A 16,160-nucleotide genomic window follows, 5' to 3' on the forward strand; every position below is an offset into this window, starting at 1 on the left:
CTGATAACTGAAAAATAAACCGAAGCGTGCATGATGCAGCCTTCCATGCAGCTCCCTGTATGAGTGTCCATCAAGCATCTTATCAACCGCTTGCGGCCGCGCGCGCATATGACCGTACAATATATGAGCAGCCCAAAGCGAAAGCATGCTTGCCCCACTTGCCCCAACCCCCACTTGCTACTTCTTTTTGAACCGAGCCCCACGTAAAATAAAACATGGGTCGGCCACCTATTTGCATGGCCCAAACACAACTGACAGTATTTTGTGGGCTAGCGAAGTGCTCAGTGGCAGGGCACTGTCAATTCTTTAGTCCCACCTTGCCCGGCTGGACTGAAGGAGATGAGGTGGTTGGTTACATCGTTTGGTTGCAAGGGCGGTCATGAATGGGTTGGGATCGTTCAGAAAATAGACATGTTTGGTTATAAAGCACATGAATAGTTCGAGCCAAAAAAAGAGAATATGCCATGAAGATGCTGAACCGTTCCACCCAACCAAATCGGTAGAATCAAATGGCCACCCTTTGCATGCATGACTATGTGAGCATGACTGGTGGTCCCGTCCTAAATAATTAGCTCACCACTTATATTCAGCCAAACACATGAATTGAATGGTTCAATCCCAAAAAAATTGAACGGTCCCAACCCATTCATACGACACCTTCAACCAAACGCATCATAAGAGGGCGGGGTGAAATAGAATCTCTCGCAGCTGTATAGTAAGCAACAAAGCAGTTTTGGTGCAAACCGAAAACCGGACCGAACCAGTCGGTTAACCGAATTATCGGTTAGCTGGTTTGTGTTAACTACTTCGGTTTTGATTGTTGGTAACCGAATTTTAAAAATAACCGAATGGTATAAACTGAATTTTCGGTTTCTACCGAATGCCCAGCCCGAGATGGAACTATGTGTTGGATATGTATGTATGATGAAACTTATGTGTTGGATATGTCATATGTTTGCTGTGAAATTGCCCTGTGAAATATATATATATCATATATTTGCTGTGAAAATGCTTGGATATAAGAAAAAACAGAAAAAGAGGCAATGCAGCCTCTTTGCCGTTTGCCACCGATGCCAAAGGGCTCTTTGTCGTCTGCCACATACGGCAAAGAGGCCACTTGGCAGCAACCTGTGCAACCTGAGAGCTGACCCATATGGTTACTTTGCCATCTGTGACAGACGTCTAAGGTTTGGTTACTTTACCGTCTGTGGTAGACGACAAAGGTTGGGGGGGGGGGGTTGTTGTCTGTGGTAGACGGCAAAGGCTGGGGAGGGCATGACGCGTGGCTGATGTCAGATAGCAGACGACAAAGAGGAGGGCATATTTGCCGTCTGCTGGTAGACGGCAAAGCCTCCCATTAGCCACCTAAAGTGGCTAATGTCAGTTGTTTTCCATCCACCTTCTTTGCCGTCTGCCACCGACGACAAAGGGGTCTTTGTCGTCCTGCTGTCCCCCGCGGCTGGTGATGCTATGGTGCCCGTCGCCCCCCCCCCCCCCCGCTGCTGCTCTGATCTCTTCACCATCAGGAGCAGCGGTGGGGGAGTCCCTGGGGTCACCCGCCCCCCTCCCCGCGTTGGGGCCGGCCTGCCTCACCCCCGCCTCGCCGGCTTCCCCGGCCGCCTCGCTGACGGTGGACGTCGCCTCCCCGGCCTCCGCGCACCCCCCTCCGACGGTGGCGTACACCAGGAGACCCCGGTCCTCCTCCATGCCGGTGACGTCCTCCCGCTGCAGCGCCCGCCCGGAGGCGTCACGGCCGGGCGACTCTCCTGCTTCTTCCGTCGCCGAGCGGGCGGAGCTCCGCGCCGCGGTGCGGAACCTTGAGTCAGGTGTGGATCCCGTACCTCCCAGTTCTTCTCGTTGCTCCTTTTCTGCTCTCGAGGCCGCTCCCCTTGGCCACCTTGCTAAGGTGGCCAACGACTCGGCCATTGTCTTCAGGGGGGAGGTTGGGCCCCCCTTAGATTAGATTGAGGCCATCAGGGCCCGGGAGATCCTCGACGGCAGGCTGGCCGAGTCTCGTGCCCGCCTGCTTCGGCCTCCAGCTCCGACCCCTCTGGAGGCCGACGGGATCATCCGTGGTCGCACTCGGTCTCACACGGCCGCCCTTCGCGCGCAAAGCGCCTCTCGTGTCTTGGGGTCAAGCAGCCCCCCGATGGGGGTTTAGATGAGGGCCCTTTTCTGGAACCTCCACGGCTTCGGCCATGACGGCCGTCGCCGCCAGCTCATCGAGTACATCCGGGACGAACATATTGACATTATTGCCATCCAAGAAACCCTTAGAGTCGAGTTCTCCCTACAGGAGCTGGAACATCTGAGCCCCCACCTCTTCGCGTGGCACTGGCTCCCTTCTAGCGGGACCTCAGGCCACTCGGGTGGCATCCTTCTTGGGGTTAAGGATGCCACTTTCGAGGTGGGCGGCATGGATAGAGGGGAGTTTTTCGTTAGCATGGAGATCTTCGAGCGGGCTTTGAACTTCAAATGGGAGGTCATTGCGGTCTACGGTCCGGCTGACCACCGCCGCTCCCCGGCCTTCCTTGCCGAGTTGCAGCTGAAGATCTCCAACTCCCCACATCCTGTTTTGGTGGGGGGCGACTTCAACCTCATCCGTTCGCCGGACGAGAAGAATAATTCCCGGGTTAATTTCCCCCGGATGCAGCTTTTCAACGATTGGATCGCGGAGCTGGGGCTCCGTGAGCTTGACCGGACTGGTGCCAGATTTACTTGGACCAACTGGCAAACTATTCCGACACAATCCGTGCTGGATCGTGTCCTAGTTTCCCCGGAGTGGGAATTGCGATGCCCCCTGGCATCGCTCCGGGCGGTCACCCGGATTGGTTCCGACCATGTCCCCCTTCTCCTCTCCACGGTTGACGAGCGCCCTCCCTCCCCGCCGCGGTTCTGGTTCGAGAGCTTCTGGCTCAACCAGGCGGGCTTCCGGGAGGCCGTCGTCGCCCGCTGGATCTTCGCCAGGTCGGCACCCCATCGCGCCATGTCCGCGGTTGATACTTGGCACTTTTGTGCCAAGTTAGCCCGCCAGTTCATGAAGGGTTGGGGGGCTAATCTTGGCCGGGACCTGAGAGAGCGCAAGAATTCCATCCTTGTGGCGATTCAAGCCTTGGATGCGCGCGCGGACTCGACCGGGCTCTCCTCGGATGAGTGGCTGCTGCGCTACGACCTAGAGGACCAGCTATCCCTCATCTACACGGACGAGGAGGCCTACTGGCGCCTACGGGGCACCCAGAGATGGGTGCTTCAGGGCGACGCAAACACCGCATACTTCCAGGCGGTTGCGAACGGCCGGCGCCGTCGCAACTCCATCCACTGCCTGTGGGATGGAGATGCGCAGTTAGTGCAGCCCGCGGCCATCCGCCTCCATGTGGATGGCTTCTATAGGGCCTTATTTACCCCCACCCCGCGTGGTGGGGCTAGCCTTGCCCCCGACATTTGGTCGGGGGCGCTTGGAGTCTCGGCTGCAGCCAATGCGGCCTTGGTTGCTCCTTTCAGTGAGGACGAGGTCCTCGCTGCCATTAGGGGGATGAACCCCTCCTCGGCCCCGGGACCTGATGGTCTACCTGTAGCTTTCTTCAAGACGTTCTGGCCTACCATCAAGCATGAGGTCATGGCTCTCTTTGAGGAATTCTACTCTGGTACCATGGATTTGGGGCGCCTTAACTATGGTGTGGTGACCCTCATCCCCAAGGTCCCGGGTGCCGCCGATATCCTCTAGTTCCGCCCCATCACAGTTATTAATGTGATCTTTAGGATTCTGGCGAAGGGGTACGCCAATAGGGTGACCCTCCTTGCGGACACTATTACCCACCCGAACCAATCCGCCTTCATTCAAGGCCGATTTATCCTGGATGGGGTGTTGGTGTTCCACGAAGTGCTCCATGAGGTTCGTCTGAAGCGCCACAGGGCGGTCTTCCTTAAGCTGGACTTCCACAAAGCCTATGACACGGTCCACTGGCCGTTCCTGAGGGAAGTCCTGCTTCGCAAGGGCTTTGACGATCGGTGGGTGACCCGCGTCATGCAGCTCGTCTCCTGCAGCCGGACTGCGGTGAACATCAACGGCGAGATTGGACCCTTCTTCCCTACCCTTTGTGGGGTTCGGCAGGGGGACCCCTTCTCGCCGTTCTTGTTCAACATGGTTGTCGATGCCCTGGCCGCCATCCTAGTTAAGGCCACGGCTGCGGGGCATATTCGAGGCTTGGTCCCGCACCTTGTTGGAGGGGGAGGGGTGACCCTTCTCCAATACGCGGATGACACCATTATTATGACGGAGGGATCCGCCCTCGAGATTTCCAACCTGAAGTTCCTCCTTCTGTGCTTCCAGCAAATGTCGGGCCTGACCATCAACTTTGACAAGAGCGAAGTGATGGTGCTCGGCTACCCCGATGAGGACGCTCAGTCCATTGCCGATCGGCTTAACTGCCGGCTGGGATCTTTTCCCACGACCTATCTGGGGATCCCCATTAGCGACTCGCGCCTCACCGTGGCGGACCTCCGCCCCACGGTGACCCGTATGCAGCACCGAGTTGAGCCCTGGAAAGGGCGCTGGCTGTTGAAGGCGGCACGTGTGATCCTTATCAACTCGTCGCTTGCCAGCCTTCTGTGGTTCCTCATGAGCTTTTACAGCTTTCATGAAACCCTTCATCAGGAGATCGCCAAGTACCAGGCCAGATTTTTCTGGGCTGGCGAGGCAGGCAGACAGAAATATCACATGGTCAGCTGGCCAGACATCTGCAAACCCAAAGACCAGGGTGGCCTTGGGATTTTGTCCTCTCGGCGCATGAACATCGCCCTCCTCACCCGCTGGCTATGGCGCATTGCCAATGGGGAGGGAGGCCTTTGGTTGACTATCATCCGGAACAAGTACCTGCGTGGCTAGCCTCTGGCGTTCTGCCAGCGCTCGGGCGGTTCCCAGTTTTGGCAGGCAGTCGTCCAGCTGCTTCCAGTCCTGAGGATAGGCACCTCCATCTTGGTGGGCTCTGGCGCCTCGACCTTGTTTTGGCTTGATAGTTGGCTAGGGGACTCCCCCCTGGCCGCCCGGTTCCCCATCCTCTTCGACATTGTAGTTGACCCTCGGGTCTCGGTCGAGGCGGCCCTTATTGACTTAGGGCGCCTCGCGTTTCGTCGTCCTTTTGGCCCTGCCGAGGTGGCTGCTTGGGATGTCCTCCTCCAGGACATCGCCCTGTTGCCTATGGACGTGGCTGACTCTCCGGATGCCATCTCCTGGCGTCTGGATTCCTCAGGCCGCTTCTCCACCAAGTCCCTTTACGCGGCTATTGCCCCATCAGTTGCCCCGGAGCCTTTCGGCCTTATCTGGGACATCCGCCTCCCACTTAAGATCCGGATCTTCTTGTGGCAATGGATCCGCGGCCGCCTCCCATCCGGCGTGGAGGTCCTCAAGCGCCATGGGCCTGGGGATGGGATGTGCCCCCTATGTGACACGGCGGAGGATGCCAATCACATCTTCTTATCCTGTTGCACGGCACAGTTCCTATGGGCGTGTTTTCGCGAAACGGTTGGGGGACAGTGGTGTAATAACAACTTCCCCGACTTGCTTGTGGAAATCCAGGCCTCCCATCCACGCTACAGACATATTAGATGGCTGTGCGTTGGGGTGCTGGCTTGGACGTTGTGGACGGTTCGCAATAAGCTTGTCATTCAGAAGGTGCCTCTTCGACGTGCGACTGACTCCATCTTCAAAATGTGTGGTTACTTGCAGCTCTGGCGGCCGCTTAGCCGCCCTCCGGACCGGGATGCCATCGACAGACTCCTCTCCGACCTTCGTTCGTTGGCCTTCCGCCTGGCACCGCCGCTCCCGCCGCCTCCCCCGGAGCCCGACTAGAGGCATCTCTCTCCCGGCGTGTGTGCCGCTTTTTGTGTGTGTGTTGGGCTTGTTGAGCTGTGCCCTCAGCACTAACCCTTGATGCTTGTTTGTTCCTGGACTTTGTGTGTGTGTGTGTTCCTTGGTGGTGTGAACCTTGTGGATGTTGGCTTTGGCATTGGCTTTATCTATAAAGCGGGGCGTGAGCCTTTTTCGGTATATGTATAGAAGCTCAAGTACAAAATTGTGCAGTTGAGCAACAAATGTATATAAGAAAAGGCCTACTACATACCACAACAATCATTAGTTGTCCTGGTGCAATCGAAAGTCCAAAGCATTGATCAGATACTTCTGATAGCTGCATGCACATTGCATATGCCAATCAGAAAGAAGAAAACACACATTCAGAGAAAAAAAGGGGATTAGAGGATGCTGATTTTCTTACATCTGTTAACTCTTTTAGCTCCTGAAAATTTGTGTGCACAGGAATTTCTTCAAGTTTCTGTTTCTCGATAATCCAACAGTGTGCAGAATTATCCTGATCTAAAGAAGAAAATATTATGCATTAGCATGAAAAACAGGGTTCAAGTAATGAACAAAGCACATATGCTAAAACTGAAACAACTGCACCAGATACCTTGTTAATCAAAAGGAGAATTGTAATTTTTCAGTAAGTATTACACAAGAAAGCTCAGCTTGATAGTATCAAAAGGCATTGTCGCCAGCAGATGGGCACATGGCCTGATGGCCATCAGCATTACTAGTACAATAAATTAATTGTTAACGGGTCAGGATAGTGGTCATTTTTAGCCATCAGAAGGTCAAGTGGTCGACTAGCTTCCCGGCTTGAGGCATTTTTTTTTTTTTGTTCTTGTTCTGTTTTCATTTTGACCCAAATCCTCAAGAAAATATTAGCTTTAATCATGTCCATCATCTCTCCGATGAGTTCCAATCAGGACAATAATTGGTAATTTCTTTTGGATTCAAGAAAAGAGAAATATATGTTGTGCTTGTACTGTTATGGGCAACGGGTGTTCGTGTGGCAAGTCCAATTGAGATTGCTACTCATCTCACAATATTAGGGCCTGATTGGATTGTCGTTTTCCAACTTCTACACCTGTAAAAGATACAGACCTCAATCGGTCGTTGTCTTTTCCGGTTGGAAATCACATATGGCTGGTGATAAACTCCTGTAAAAGTAATACGGGTGTATAAATTTACCCCCATTCCAAGCAGGGCTTTAGTAGCAAGTGTTTTTTTTAGGGAAAAGTAGCAAGTGTTTGTTCTTTTTTTAGGGAAAAGTAGCAACTGTTTGTTAATTCCAGTATTGAAGATCTAGAACAAATGGAAACTTCGAACTTGTACTTTGGGTCAATTTGAACTGCGTGGAAAGATCTAGAACCCGATTGAAGCAATTGTGAATTTGTGGCCTCATATGAAAAATGTAGACAGAAAATGTAAGATTTGATGTGAAAATCACCTATTGCTGCTGTTACATGCAGTTACCGAGTGAGGCTATACAAACACAGACAATATAGCTCTTTCAAATAGGTAATCAGCAACTAGTCAAAATGCAAAGCTACACACTATGAGTATGAGTAGATTAACTTCAGAGAACAAACAGACTTTACTCGAAGGTAGACAGCTAATAAAATAAATAACGATAATCCTGTAACCTAAACAGCACCATGGTAATTCAACTGACCTGGCTGCAGCTGTATAAACAATGGCCATCCAAACCCCACGATAAACCTGTCACCTAAGGTAAAGTTAGAAAAAAGATCTTTTATTGAAGAGAAAAGATACTGAAATGCAATCAAGCTTTACCACTTGATCATGTGCATAACATGCACTGGTATTCTCAATCTTGTTTCTACATGGATCCCACATCCATGTTTCCAGTGACCCGGATACTCTTCCAATTGCCAAGTTAAAACTAACACCATGTTGACGCTGAGCTGGTACAGATAATGAAACTGACGAGACTGGTGCTGACGAATTAGTGGTGACCTGACCAGTAGACCATTTTGAGTTGAATAACATTAATTTGAAAAGACATGCAGGCCCATGTCCATTGGATGTTTCATCAATTGCTAGTCGAACATCAACTATGTGCATAAATAAAAATATGAAGAACATAAAAACAAGGCAATGCTTATTATATACCTCAGCCAATAATGAAAATGGCAATTCTTTTACATATGTACATTGATTTAATCCTTCGGTATTACCGGACCATATCTTCACACTGAAAAGATATAATTTCCCACGGTTAGATATGAAAGGGTTTCTAGTGAACTATCATCAATGTAGGGAGTGATAAGGAATAATAAGCATATACACTTTAAATTTGGACATGGTCTCCAATACACAACTTTGACCGTTCTTTCACATGTATACGGCGATACAAATCTAGTGACATTATGAATATATTTTTCATTTTCCAAGCTAAAAGACATATGTTGCATTCATTACAAATGCAATAATATTAATTTCAATGAGGAAACAAAATAATTTTTTATATAATATAAGTCAAAGTTAGGGAAGTTTGACTGCACACATTCTAGGATGTCATCTATTTACAAACAGAGGTAAAATCATTTTCCAATGGGGATAATTTTCATCAATAACTGGGTTTCACATGGTACAGTAGTGAGTTTAGCTTTCTAATAATCTTCATAAAGAATTTTCATTTAAGGCAGAAGCATGAAAATGCATGTCTTGTGCTTATCTGGGAACATGTTTGAAGCACTATTTACTAGCTCAAATGTCATCTTCAAACTTCATTGTTTATTAAACACATTATCCTTCTGCCATTTAATGAATCATACAAGGAGCTAAGTCAACAAAAACATGTCAAGCACACAGTGGGAAAGACTGGAAAAGAATTGACATGATTGTGTTCACCTTCCATCTGAACACCCAGTTGCTAAAAGTAGTGAGGACTTTGAAGAGTCTGCAAAGGAAACTTCCCAACTGATGGCACTAACCCATGAATTATGCGCTTTGAGAACCCCAATGAGTATTGGATCTCTGGTAACCATGCAAACATCTATGGTATAATACTCAGGCTTGCATATTTTCCAAAATGAAACGTCCCCAGACTTGGAACCAACAACAAGAATGCACCAATTTCTCAACAAATGTGAAGTAGTGTCGCGTGATGGCACAATTGGAGACCATGCAACTACCAGAGAAGACAAAATCGCATTTCGACATGCATACTGTTCTGCAGTGATAAGAGGAAGACATGTGTTTTCTTTGTTGCAAGAGACTGCTGCTTTGGTATCCTGTGAGCCACCTAACCCATTTACGATAGCAGTTGTATGCACAGGTTTGACAATCTGGAGACACAATTGGGTTAACTAGAATAGAACACCAAATAGATGTCTGGGGTGTATGAAAAATAAAAGCCAAAACTCATATAGGCCATGACATAGTTTGGATTTTCAGGATAATTAGTTGTTTCATTTGATAAATCCTATATCCTATATACTTAAGAGATTCATCCCCACTACAAGTATTTATCTCAACATGCAGGGCATCCAACTCAGCATCCTACCACATCAGTGAACTCCTAATATGCACGATGCCACGTCGAACGTGTTGCTACCCGCGTACAGAAAGGACCAAGGCACGACGTTTGGTTACCATCCCACGTCTGCTTCATCCGTTAACCACGGGCTCCTCAATAATAAATGTGCGTTATCTTCTCCACCATGCCATTGGTATTCTCCCACTTTATTTCCCCCTTCTCTTCGTATCCTCCGTCCGGTTCCACTCATCGAAATAAATCAACCCATTCATACTCGCCGTGCAAAAGCTACCATACACACCTCACCTTCAGCGGCGATGGTGGTGCTCATGGCGCGGTGCTGCTGCCAGCCCGGCGTTCGTGGGGGTGGGGGTCGCCCCCAAATACCAGGATGCTGCTGCTGACCCGGGCCCCCTGTGAGCCTGCAATCCGTTGCCGAATCAAGCCCCGCGGGCAGTGCTGACCCAAGCCCGCGCCCCGATGTCGACCATAGCTCTAGGCGAGCCACACGTCTCACCGTTGTCGTCGTCCTCCAACATCACCTGTGTCAAAAGGTGAGGGCTCTCCTTCCTCTCTATCTCGACGAATCCTAACGATCTTGAGTTTGTTTGGGTTGGAAGCTCTGATTTGTGTGGGGCAGGAAGCATTTTTTAGAAGGCAGATCTGTTATGTCTCCAGCGTACTCTTCCGCCCACCAAGTCCGGTCAGTCTTTCTAATCCCCAATCCTCTCTAATGCAAGCACTCCCCGCAAGCATTAAACAACAATCTCTGATTCCTCTTCGTTTTATTTTCTTTATATTCATAGTTGGAAGGAATAAACAAATGAAACAACTTTGATTGGAAACGATGGGTCGTACTGTTCTCTCTTCTTTTTCTTTTGTATATAAGGCGCTGATTGGAAGGAATAAGTACGTGCAACTACAATCCCGCATCTCTCTCTCTCTCTCTCTCTCTCATACATGCACACACGTGTAGGTTAGTATGAATTTTATTGTTTTTTTTTGCTTTGATTGTTTTGTGAATCAAGGCATATTCTTTTGGTCATTTTCAGGTATGTTCCTGACAGACAGTACTATTCCACTATGAATGCCATCAGAACGATCCGATACCCGAATAGATGGTTTATTAGGCATATGTGTGTTTCATTAGTACTGTTCTATCTGAACATCATCTAGCCTGTCGAGCTAGCACAGTGATAGATTAGCCATGTGTTTCAGATTTATCATTCAAAATGGAAGATTCTGTAAATATTGTTGTGGATATGAGTTGCAGGTTAATCGACTAGCGGCTTCAAGTGTAAGTTTAAAAGGCAATTTTCCAGATATTATACAAATAAAATAAAATAAATCATATTTGCATTTGTTTTACATAATGATGTGTTATACATTTCCTTCCATAAATTGAAGCTTTCATAATCGATTGCAGGGTTGTAGCTTCTGTGCTAAATGATCAACACAAGAATTTCTCTGTGCTGGGGCCGGATGTTGAGGAGATCAAGCTACTGTTTGTAAATGAGGGTTCATCGAGAAGCAAACACAACGGCGCATATGATGGCGAAGGAAGGGGTCTTGAATGATCTTCGTAAAGTATGGCTGCATGTGCCACCTGATAGTATCATGCATGTAATTTGAAATCCCTGAACTTCATGAATAAATAGAGTGAGGAAGTTAATCTAAAAAAAAATGAAGCTTTTATTAAGTATTTGCACCGTATGAAGGTAACACAACTACCAATATGTTCACTCCATGCAATTGCCTCATTCACGCTTCGGCAGAACAAACTGCTATGCTTTTTTTTTTCATAAGAATCCTTAAAGAGACTATTATTGCTATTGGCATTGTTATTTCAATTTTTCCTTTATGCAATTCACCCATGTTATGCTAATAAAAATTTGCAAATGTTACAAGATTTTATACCCAGTCATGTCTACTCCCTGGGATGTACAACTGTGATGACAAATAAGACTGTTGGTGTGTTTCTGGTTTGAAGATAGATGATATCATTTTATTATTTATCTATGCTAGGATATTAAGTGATGTTATGTTTTCAACCATGTGTGCATAATTATAATATACAATCTTCTCTCGGGCAATAGCTTCGTTTTAAAAATGTAAGAATAATTTGGAATATCACTATTTGATTGTTCTGGTGTTAATGACAATCCTTGGTGAGAGGATCAAGTATGGCCATTTCTGATTCTCCTAAAGTTTAATTGTTCTATGCTGGATAGCAGTCTTTTAAATAAGATGTTGAACATGGAGTATATTTGTTGCCCTACTTAGTAACCATGACAATTTGTGTACCTTTGGTTACTTTTCCACCCAAAATTATTATCATAGTGGACAATCGAAGCTAATTTCTATTTTGGCATATTAACACGCAAGGCTCGCAAATTAGCATGAATTTCTTTTTGCTCTGATGCACTTCTAATAGATAATCAAATTATATTACCTTGAATTATTATCAGGAAAATCTAAGCAAGTATGTAGATACTCTACAATATATGAATTCTCCTAGCTTTTCATATTGTTTCATCGAAGGTTAAAAAAATACATTTTTAGGATTTTATTATTTCTTACATCATAAATATTTATCATGTAGTGCTAAAAATTCCCGCAGCAACGCGCGGGGTATCATCTAGTTCTAAGAAAAGCCATTTCTATGCCTTCTATGACTCAAAGCTGAATCAATTTAACCCAAAATTTCAGCCTGCGTGTGAATATGCAGAGTAGATCCGAACATGTGAACATGCTAAGTCCATACCGTTTTCATAGATATCTTCTTTGACTTGCAGCATGGATTGAGCCAGAAGTCTGCATCCTTTGAAGCATCTACATCACCTTCATCCTCATCATAAACATAGCTTTCAAATCTAAGATCAAACAAGATCTACTTAAAATAAACTCAGACACAATATAACAATGCTGGCTTCATGCAAGGAAGTACAAGACATAACCCTAAGAGGGGCAGAGGAGAAAAATCTAAAGGGCTTCTTTGTTCATGCCATACACAAATGTCAAACCCTAATAATGTGTGACAATATTTCTAGTATATGAAATTCTTGGCTCAGGTTTGTATATGAAATTCTTGGCTCAGGTTTTTGCCATACTTAGGGAAAAAATTGATGGTGCTTAACTGCAAAGCCACAATGCTGTGAAAAGAACTTGATGATGGAAATAGGAAAGCATCATTCACCTTGATGGTTTCCTTTTTCTCCGCCCAAGATCGCTGCAGGAAAGAGGTCCTTGCGATTCACCAGTACATCCCATCGCATGTGTCTGCTCACTATTTGCCTTTTCCTAATATATGAACGAAAACTTTGAAAAATAAAACTCTAAGGTAATCCAGCAAATGAAACTCTCGGTTTTGAGTGGAAGGGGGCACACCTGAGGAATTGAATCAGGACTATCATCCTCTCCAAAGTTTATACTTTTGTAATAGTTGAACAGCAATTTAGATACGTCCGCAACCTAGAGCAACAGAATAGAAGCTTATGAGCATAGTGGTATCTGCAACCTAGGCCATCTGTACATGAACAAAAAGCAACGCACCGAAACAAAAAATTTAACTTCTGGCAAGAACAAAGCTGTAAAAAAATGATAGAAAACAAAAAAGAAGTGTTTTAAATGACAAACCAAAACTGCAAAGTACAAGTTTACTTTATTTCTAACAGAGGAAGGAAAGTACTCCCTCTGTCCAGAAATACTTGTCGGAGAAATGCATAAAAATGAATGTATCTAGAACTAGAATACATCTAGATACATCTATTCCTCCGACGAGTATTTTCGGTCGGAGGGAGTACTACTGTACAAAAATAGAATGCGAGCTAGCTGGAGCTGTTAATGGTGAGCTCATCCTGACTTCCTTCTTCGCCAGGAATATTTACAGATCACTTTGGCCGTAAGTGGAACATGAAAAGAACTATCAGTGTGGCAAAATAGAAATTTGGCGGGCATTAAATCTAACCTTCCAGCTGTTTTTACATGAAAAATTGTGCATATTAAAATTTACAAACATTGGTTGAATAGGCTTACCTCAACCCATTCATCACAGAATTCCCAAATTGGTGGGCGGTAAAGATTTACATGACCATCAAAAGTACAGACGGCAAGCAAACAACTGAAATAATCATCCATATAAACAAGAAGATGTTAGGCGATAAACTTTTCATTAAGACACAAAATAGCTTCGGATACCAATAAAACTATACATACCCAGAATTAGGTGCAAAGCCTTGTCGAGACCATGAAATTGACCGCGCGCATGGTTCAGTATCACGCACTAAGAAAGTGGGGACTAAACATGGTTCAAGGAGATCTGCATTTGTTGAGAATTGAACATTTCAGATCGAGCAAAGAGCTGTTAATTTGCAATTGTCATAAAGCAGCTGACTTGTTAAACTATTACTGACCAAGAGCCAAAACAGTTAAAGCATTATAGCCTCAAATGTTTCTGGCTTTTCTATTCATTTCAAATAGCATATCAGCATTAAATTCCCACTGCAATGTTGATATTGGGAAGAAACTTCAAATTGATTGCTGAGTATAACAATTCAAAACTTCAAATTACCCATCGTCTCCTAACTAACTACATAGGTGGTACTCTCACAAGCATTTACTTTGCAGAATATCAATATTAAATTTCTATTCCACTTTGTTCCATCCATCAAATTGCATGAGTAGCCTACCAACATGAACTAATCAAAAATAAAAGGAACACAGTGCAATGCTCGTGTTTTTGTGAAGACAAAAAACTTCTCTTTTAACCACTCCAATGGGAAAAGGATCTCTAGAGCGAAGCAAGATAAATCCACGAGGCCCTTCAATTGTGGCTGGGTTCTATAATTGAAAGACATGATGAATGCAAGGTCAATCCAGTTGATGAAGTACAGTAATGTCTGAAGGCAAATACCTTTTGATGAAATTGCACATACCAGGATAGTGACAATGTGACCAGAAGCAACAGCCACCAAGTTCTCGCTTGACCAGGTGATGGAGTTCGGATAGGACGGAGAAGTAATCAGCGTAGCGGCCTGGTAATGCGGAGCCATGGCACAAATATTGAAGCGTCCTTCGAGCAACAAACGCAAGTTAAAATCTGCAAGACCCACGTCATATGATCTAGTACTATGAGACTCAAGTTCCTTACTTTCAGTGCCAGCGATAATACTAAGAAAGTGGATTTTGTAGTTTGCCAGCAGTAAGAAAGTGGATTTATATGCTCTGAGAAGTCGCATTAATACTAAGTTACCACAACTCCGAGGCGACCAGGTATCTCCAGTACCAAATCGAGAGGAGTTCCACTTTTTCTCACGAGTAATAGGGTGGCGGAAATACACGACTCACCGCATCCAGGATTTGGGGTGGGGGGGGGGGTCGCCGTACTCCACGGTGTGGGCGTCGGCGTACAACGACGGCAATGCCTTAGGAGGCGACGGCACAGGCAGCAGAATGTCGCCGCAGATAGCCGGCGGCGGTGGCGAGTTTTTTGGCTGGTGGGGAACCAGCGGACTGGCGATTTGTCACATGAGAATCGATCGGACGGATCCTGATCCTCCTCGCGCCGATCGGACCGTGTACACCGCGTCCGTGCATCTGGATTTCCTCGGACGTGCTAAGGCCAACTCCAACACGTCAACCCATTTTGTCCATCTGCGTTCGTCTCTATCTGCGCCAATAAAAATCATGCCCAATGTGGTGACAACAAACAGATGTTCATTTTCCTGTCCGTTTAGACTCATTTCCCGTCCAAAATTCTGTTGGGTTTGCATCTGCACGGATATGCCATGGACGCCGCCTTGTCTTCCCTGCACACATCTTCACTCCACCCGTTTCTCTCTCAAAACCTTCACGCCTCCACACCCCACCCCCCGCCGCCATGGCTAACGTAACCGCCCCCGCCCTGGTCGTAGCTGCCCCTGTCCCCGCCGGATTGCGTGCTCTGTGGTGCCGATGAAGCCGAAGTAAGAGCTCACGCCGGAGCAAAGATGTCCGAGTCGACAAAACAGTGCAGCCAGAGGTAGGGGGTCAGCATGAAAGGAGACACCGTTGTTGATGTTGCCAGGATGCAGCGCCGTTGTGGACATCGAGGTCATCATCGTCAAAGTCATGCAACACGCTTTCCTCATGTTAAGGATAGTCCGTGAGCCGTCTGTTGTCACAGCCGCGACCGCCGGATGGCATAAGATATTCTCTTGGTACTATGGAAAGAAAATGCTACATTTCTTACTAAATATGTTTGTTAATTCATTTTGATGGAAAGATATGCAATGTTGAGAAAAGACACGGCCGGACCACATGGGCATCCCCTTGTTGCGGCTAGATAAGGGCGGACATGGGTTTGAGATCTGCCCGTTTGGCCATCTAAACGAATAAATTTTCTGTTTGTTTGGGTTGGCTCATTAGAGTTATCCAGCCTTGCAATGGAAGAGGCTTAGGAGGTGCTTAGTAAAATGAATTATTATTTTGTAAGCACATATGTTTATCTCTAAAGAAGGGATGCCTAACTAAGCATCTACCCTTTACAATGAAGCATGTTAAAAAACTAGTTTATTTATCTAAGCACATCTCCTAGGCACCTTGCACTACACAAGGCTTGGTAAAATAAACCGAGTTTTTCTCGAACACTAGTGTTTATCTCTACATAAGGGGTGCCTAATTAAGTGTCTAAACTTTTCAAATGAGCATGAATGCTTAAAAAAATTGGCTTATTTTTCTAAACACCTTGCATTGTACAAGGCTTAAGTGTGCTTGCACCATGCCTCTCACCAAATGATGGCTTACCCAAACTCCAGGCTT

The 16,160-nt window shown here is 46.4% G+C and overlaps 1 protein-coding gene and 1 long non-coding RNA gene across 2 annotated transcripts; one reads left to right on the forward strand and one right to left on the reverse strand.

Moving 5' to 3' along the window:
- Positions 1-6,011: 6,011 nt before the first annotated feature.
- Positions 6,012-14,413, reverse strand: LOC123067541 (uncharacterized). The gene is made up of 14 exons (XM_044490293.1): positions 14,297-14,413; positions 14,119-14,201; positions 13,578-13,682; positions 13,398-13,482; positions 12,750-12,833; positions 12,559-12,662; positions 12,127-12,235; positions 8,735-9,171; positions 7,994-8,075; positions 7,655-7,837; positions 7,533-7,586; positions 6,273-6,365; positions 6,120-6,185; positions 6,012-6,035 (listed from the first exon to the last, which is right to left on the reverse strand). Exons 1-14 carry the CDS (start codon positions 14,411-14,413, stop codon positions 6,012-6,014), a joined length of 1,626 nt encoding a protein of 541 aa, XP_044346228.1.
- On the forward strand, positions 9,506-11,061 carry LOC123070439 (uncharacterized). Its single transcript, XR_006433687.1, has 2 exons — positions 9,506-10,065; positions 10,169-11,061. It is a non-coding gene; the product is annotated as an uncharacterized lncRNA (long non-coding RNA).
- Positions 14,414-16,160: the final 1,747 nt, after the last annotated feature.

This window comes from Triticum aestivum, chromosome 3B (assembly GCF_018294505.1).
Source record: "Triticum aestivum cultivar Chinese Spring chromosome 3B, IWGSC CS RefSeq v2.1, whole genome shotgun sequence".
NCBI classification, from domain to species: domain Eukaryota; kingdom Viridiplantae; phylum Streptophyta; class Magnoliopsida; order Poales; family Poaceae; genus Triticum; species Triticum aestivum.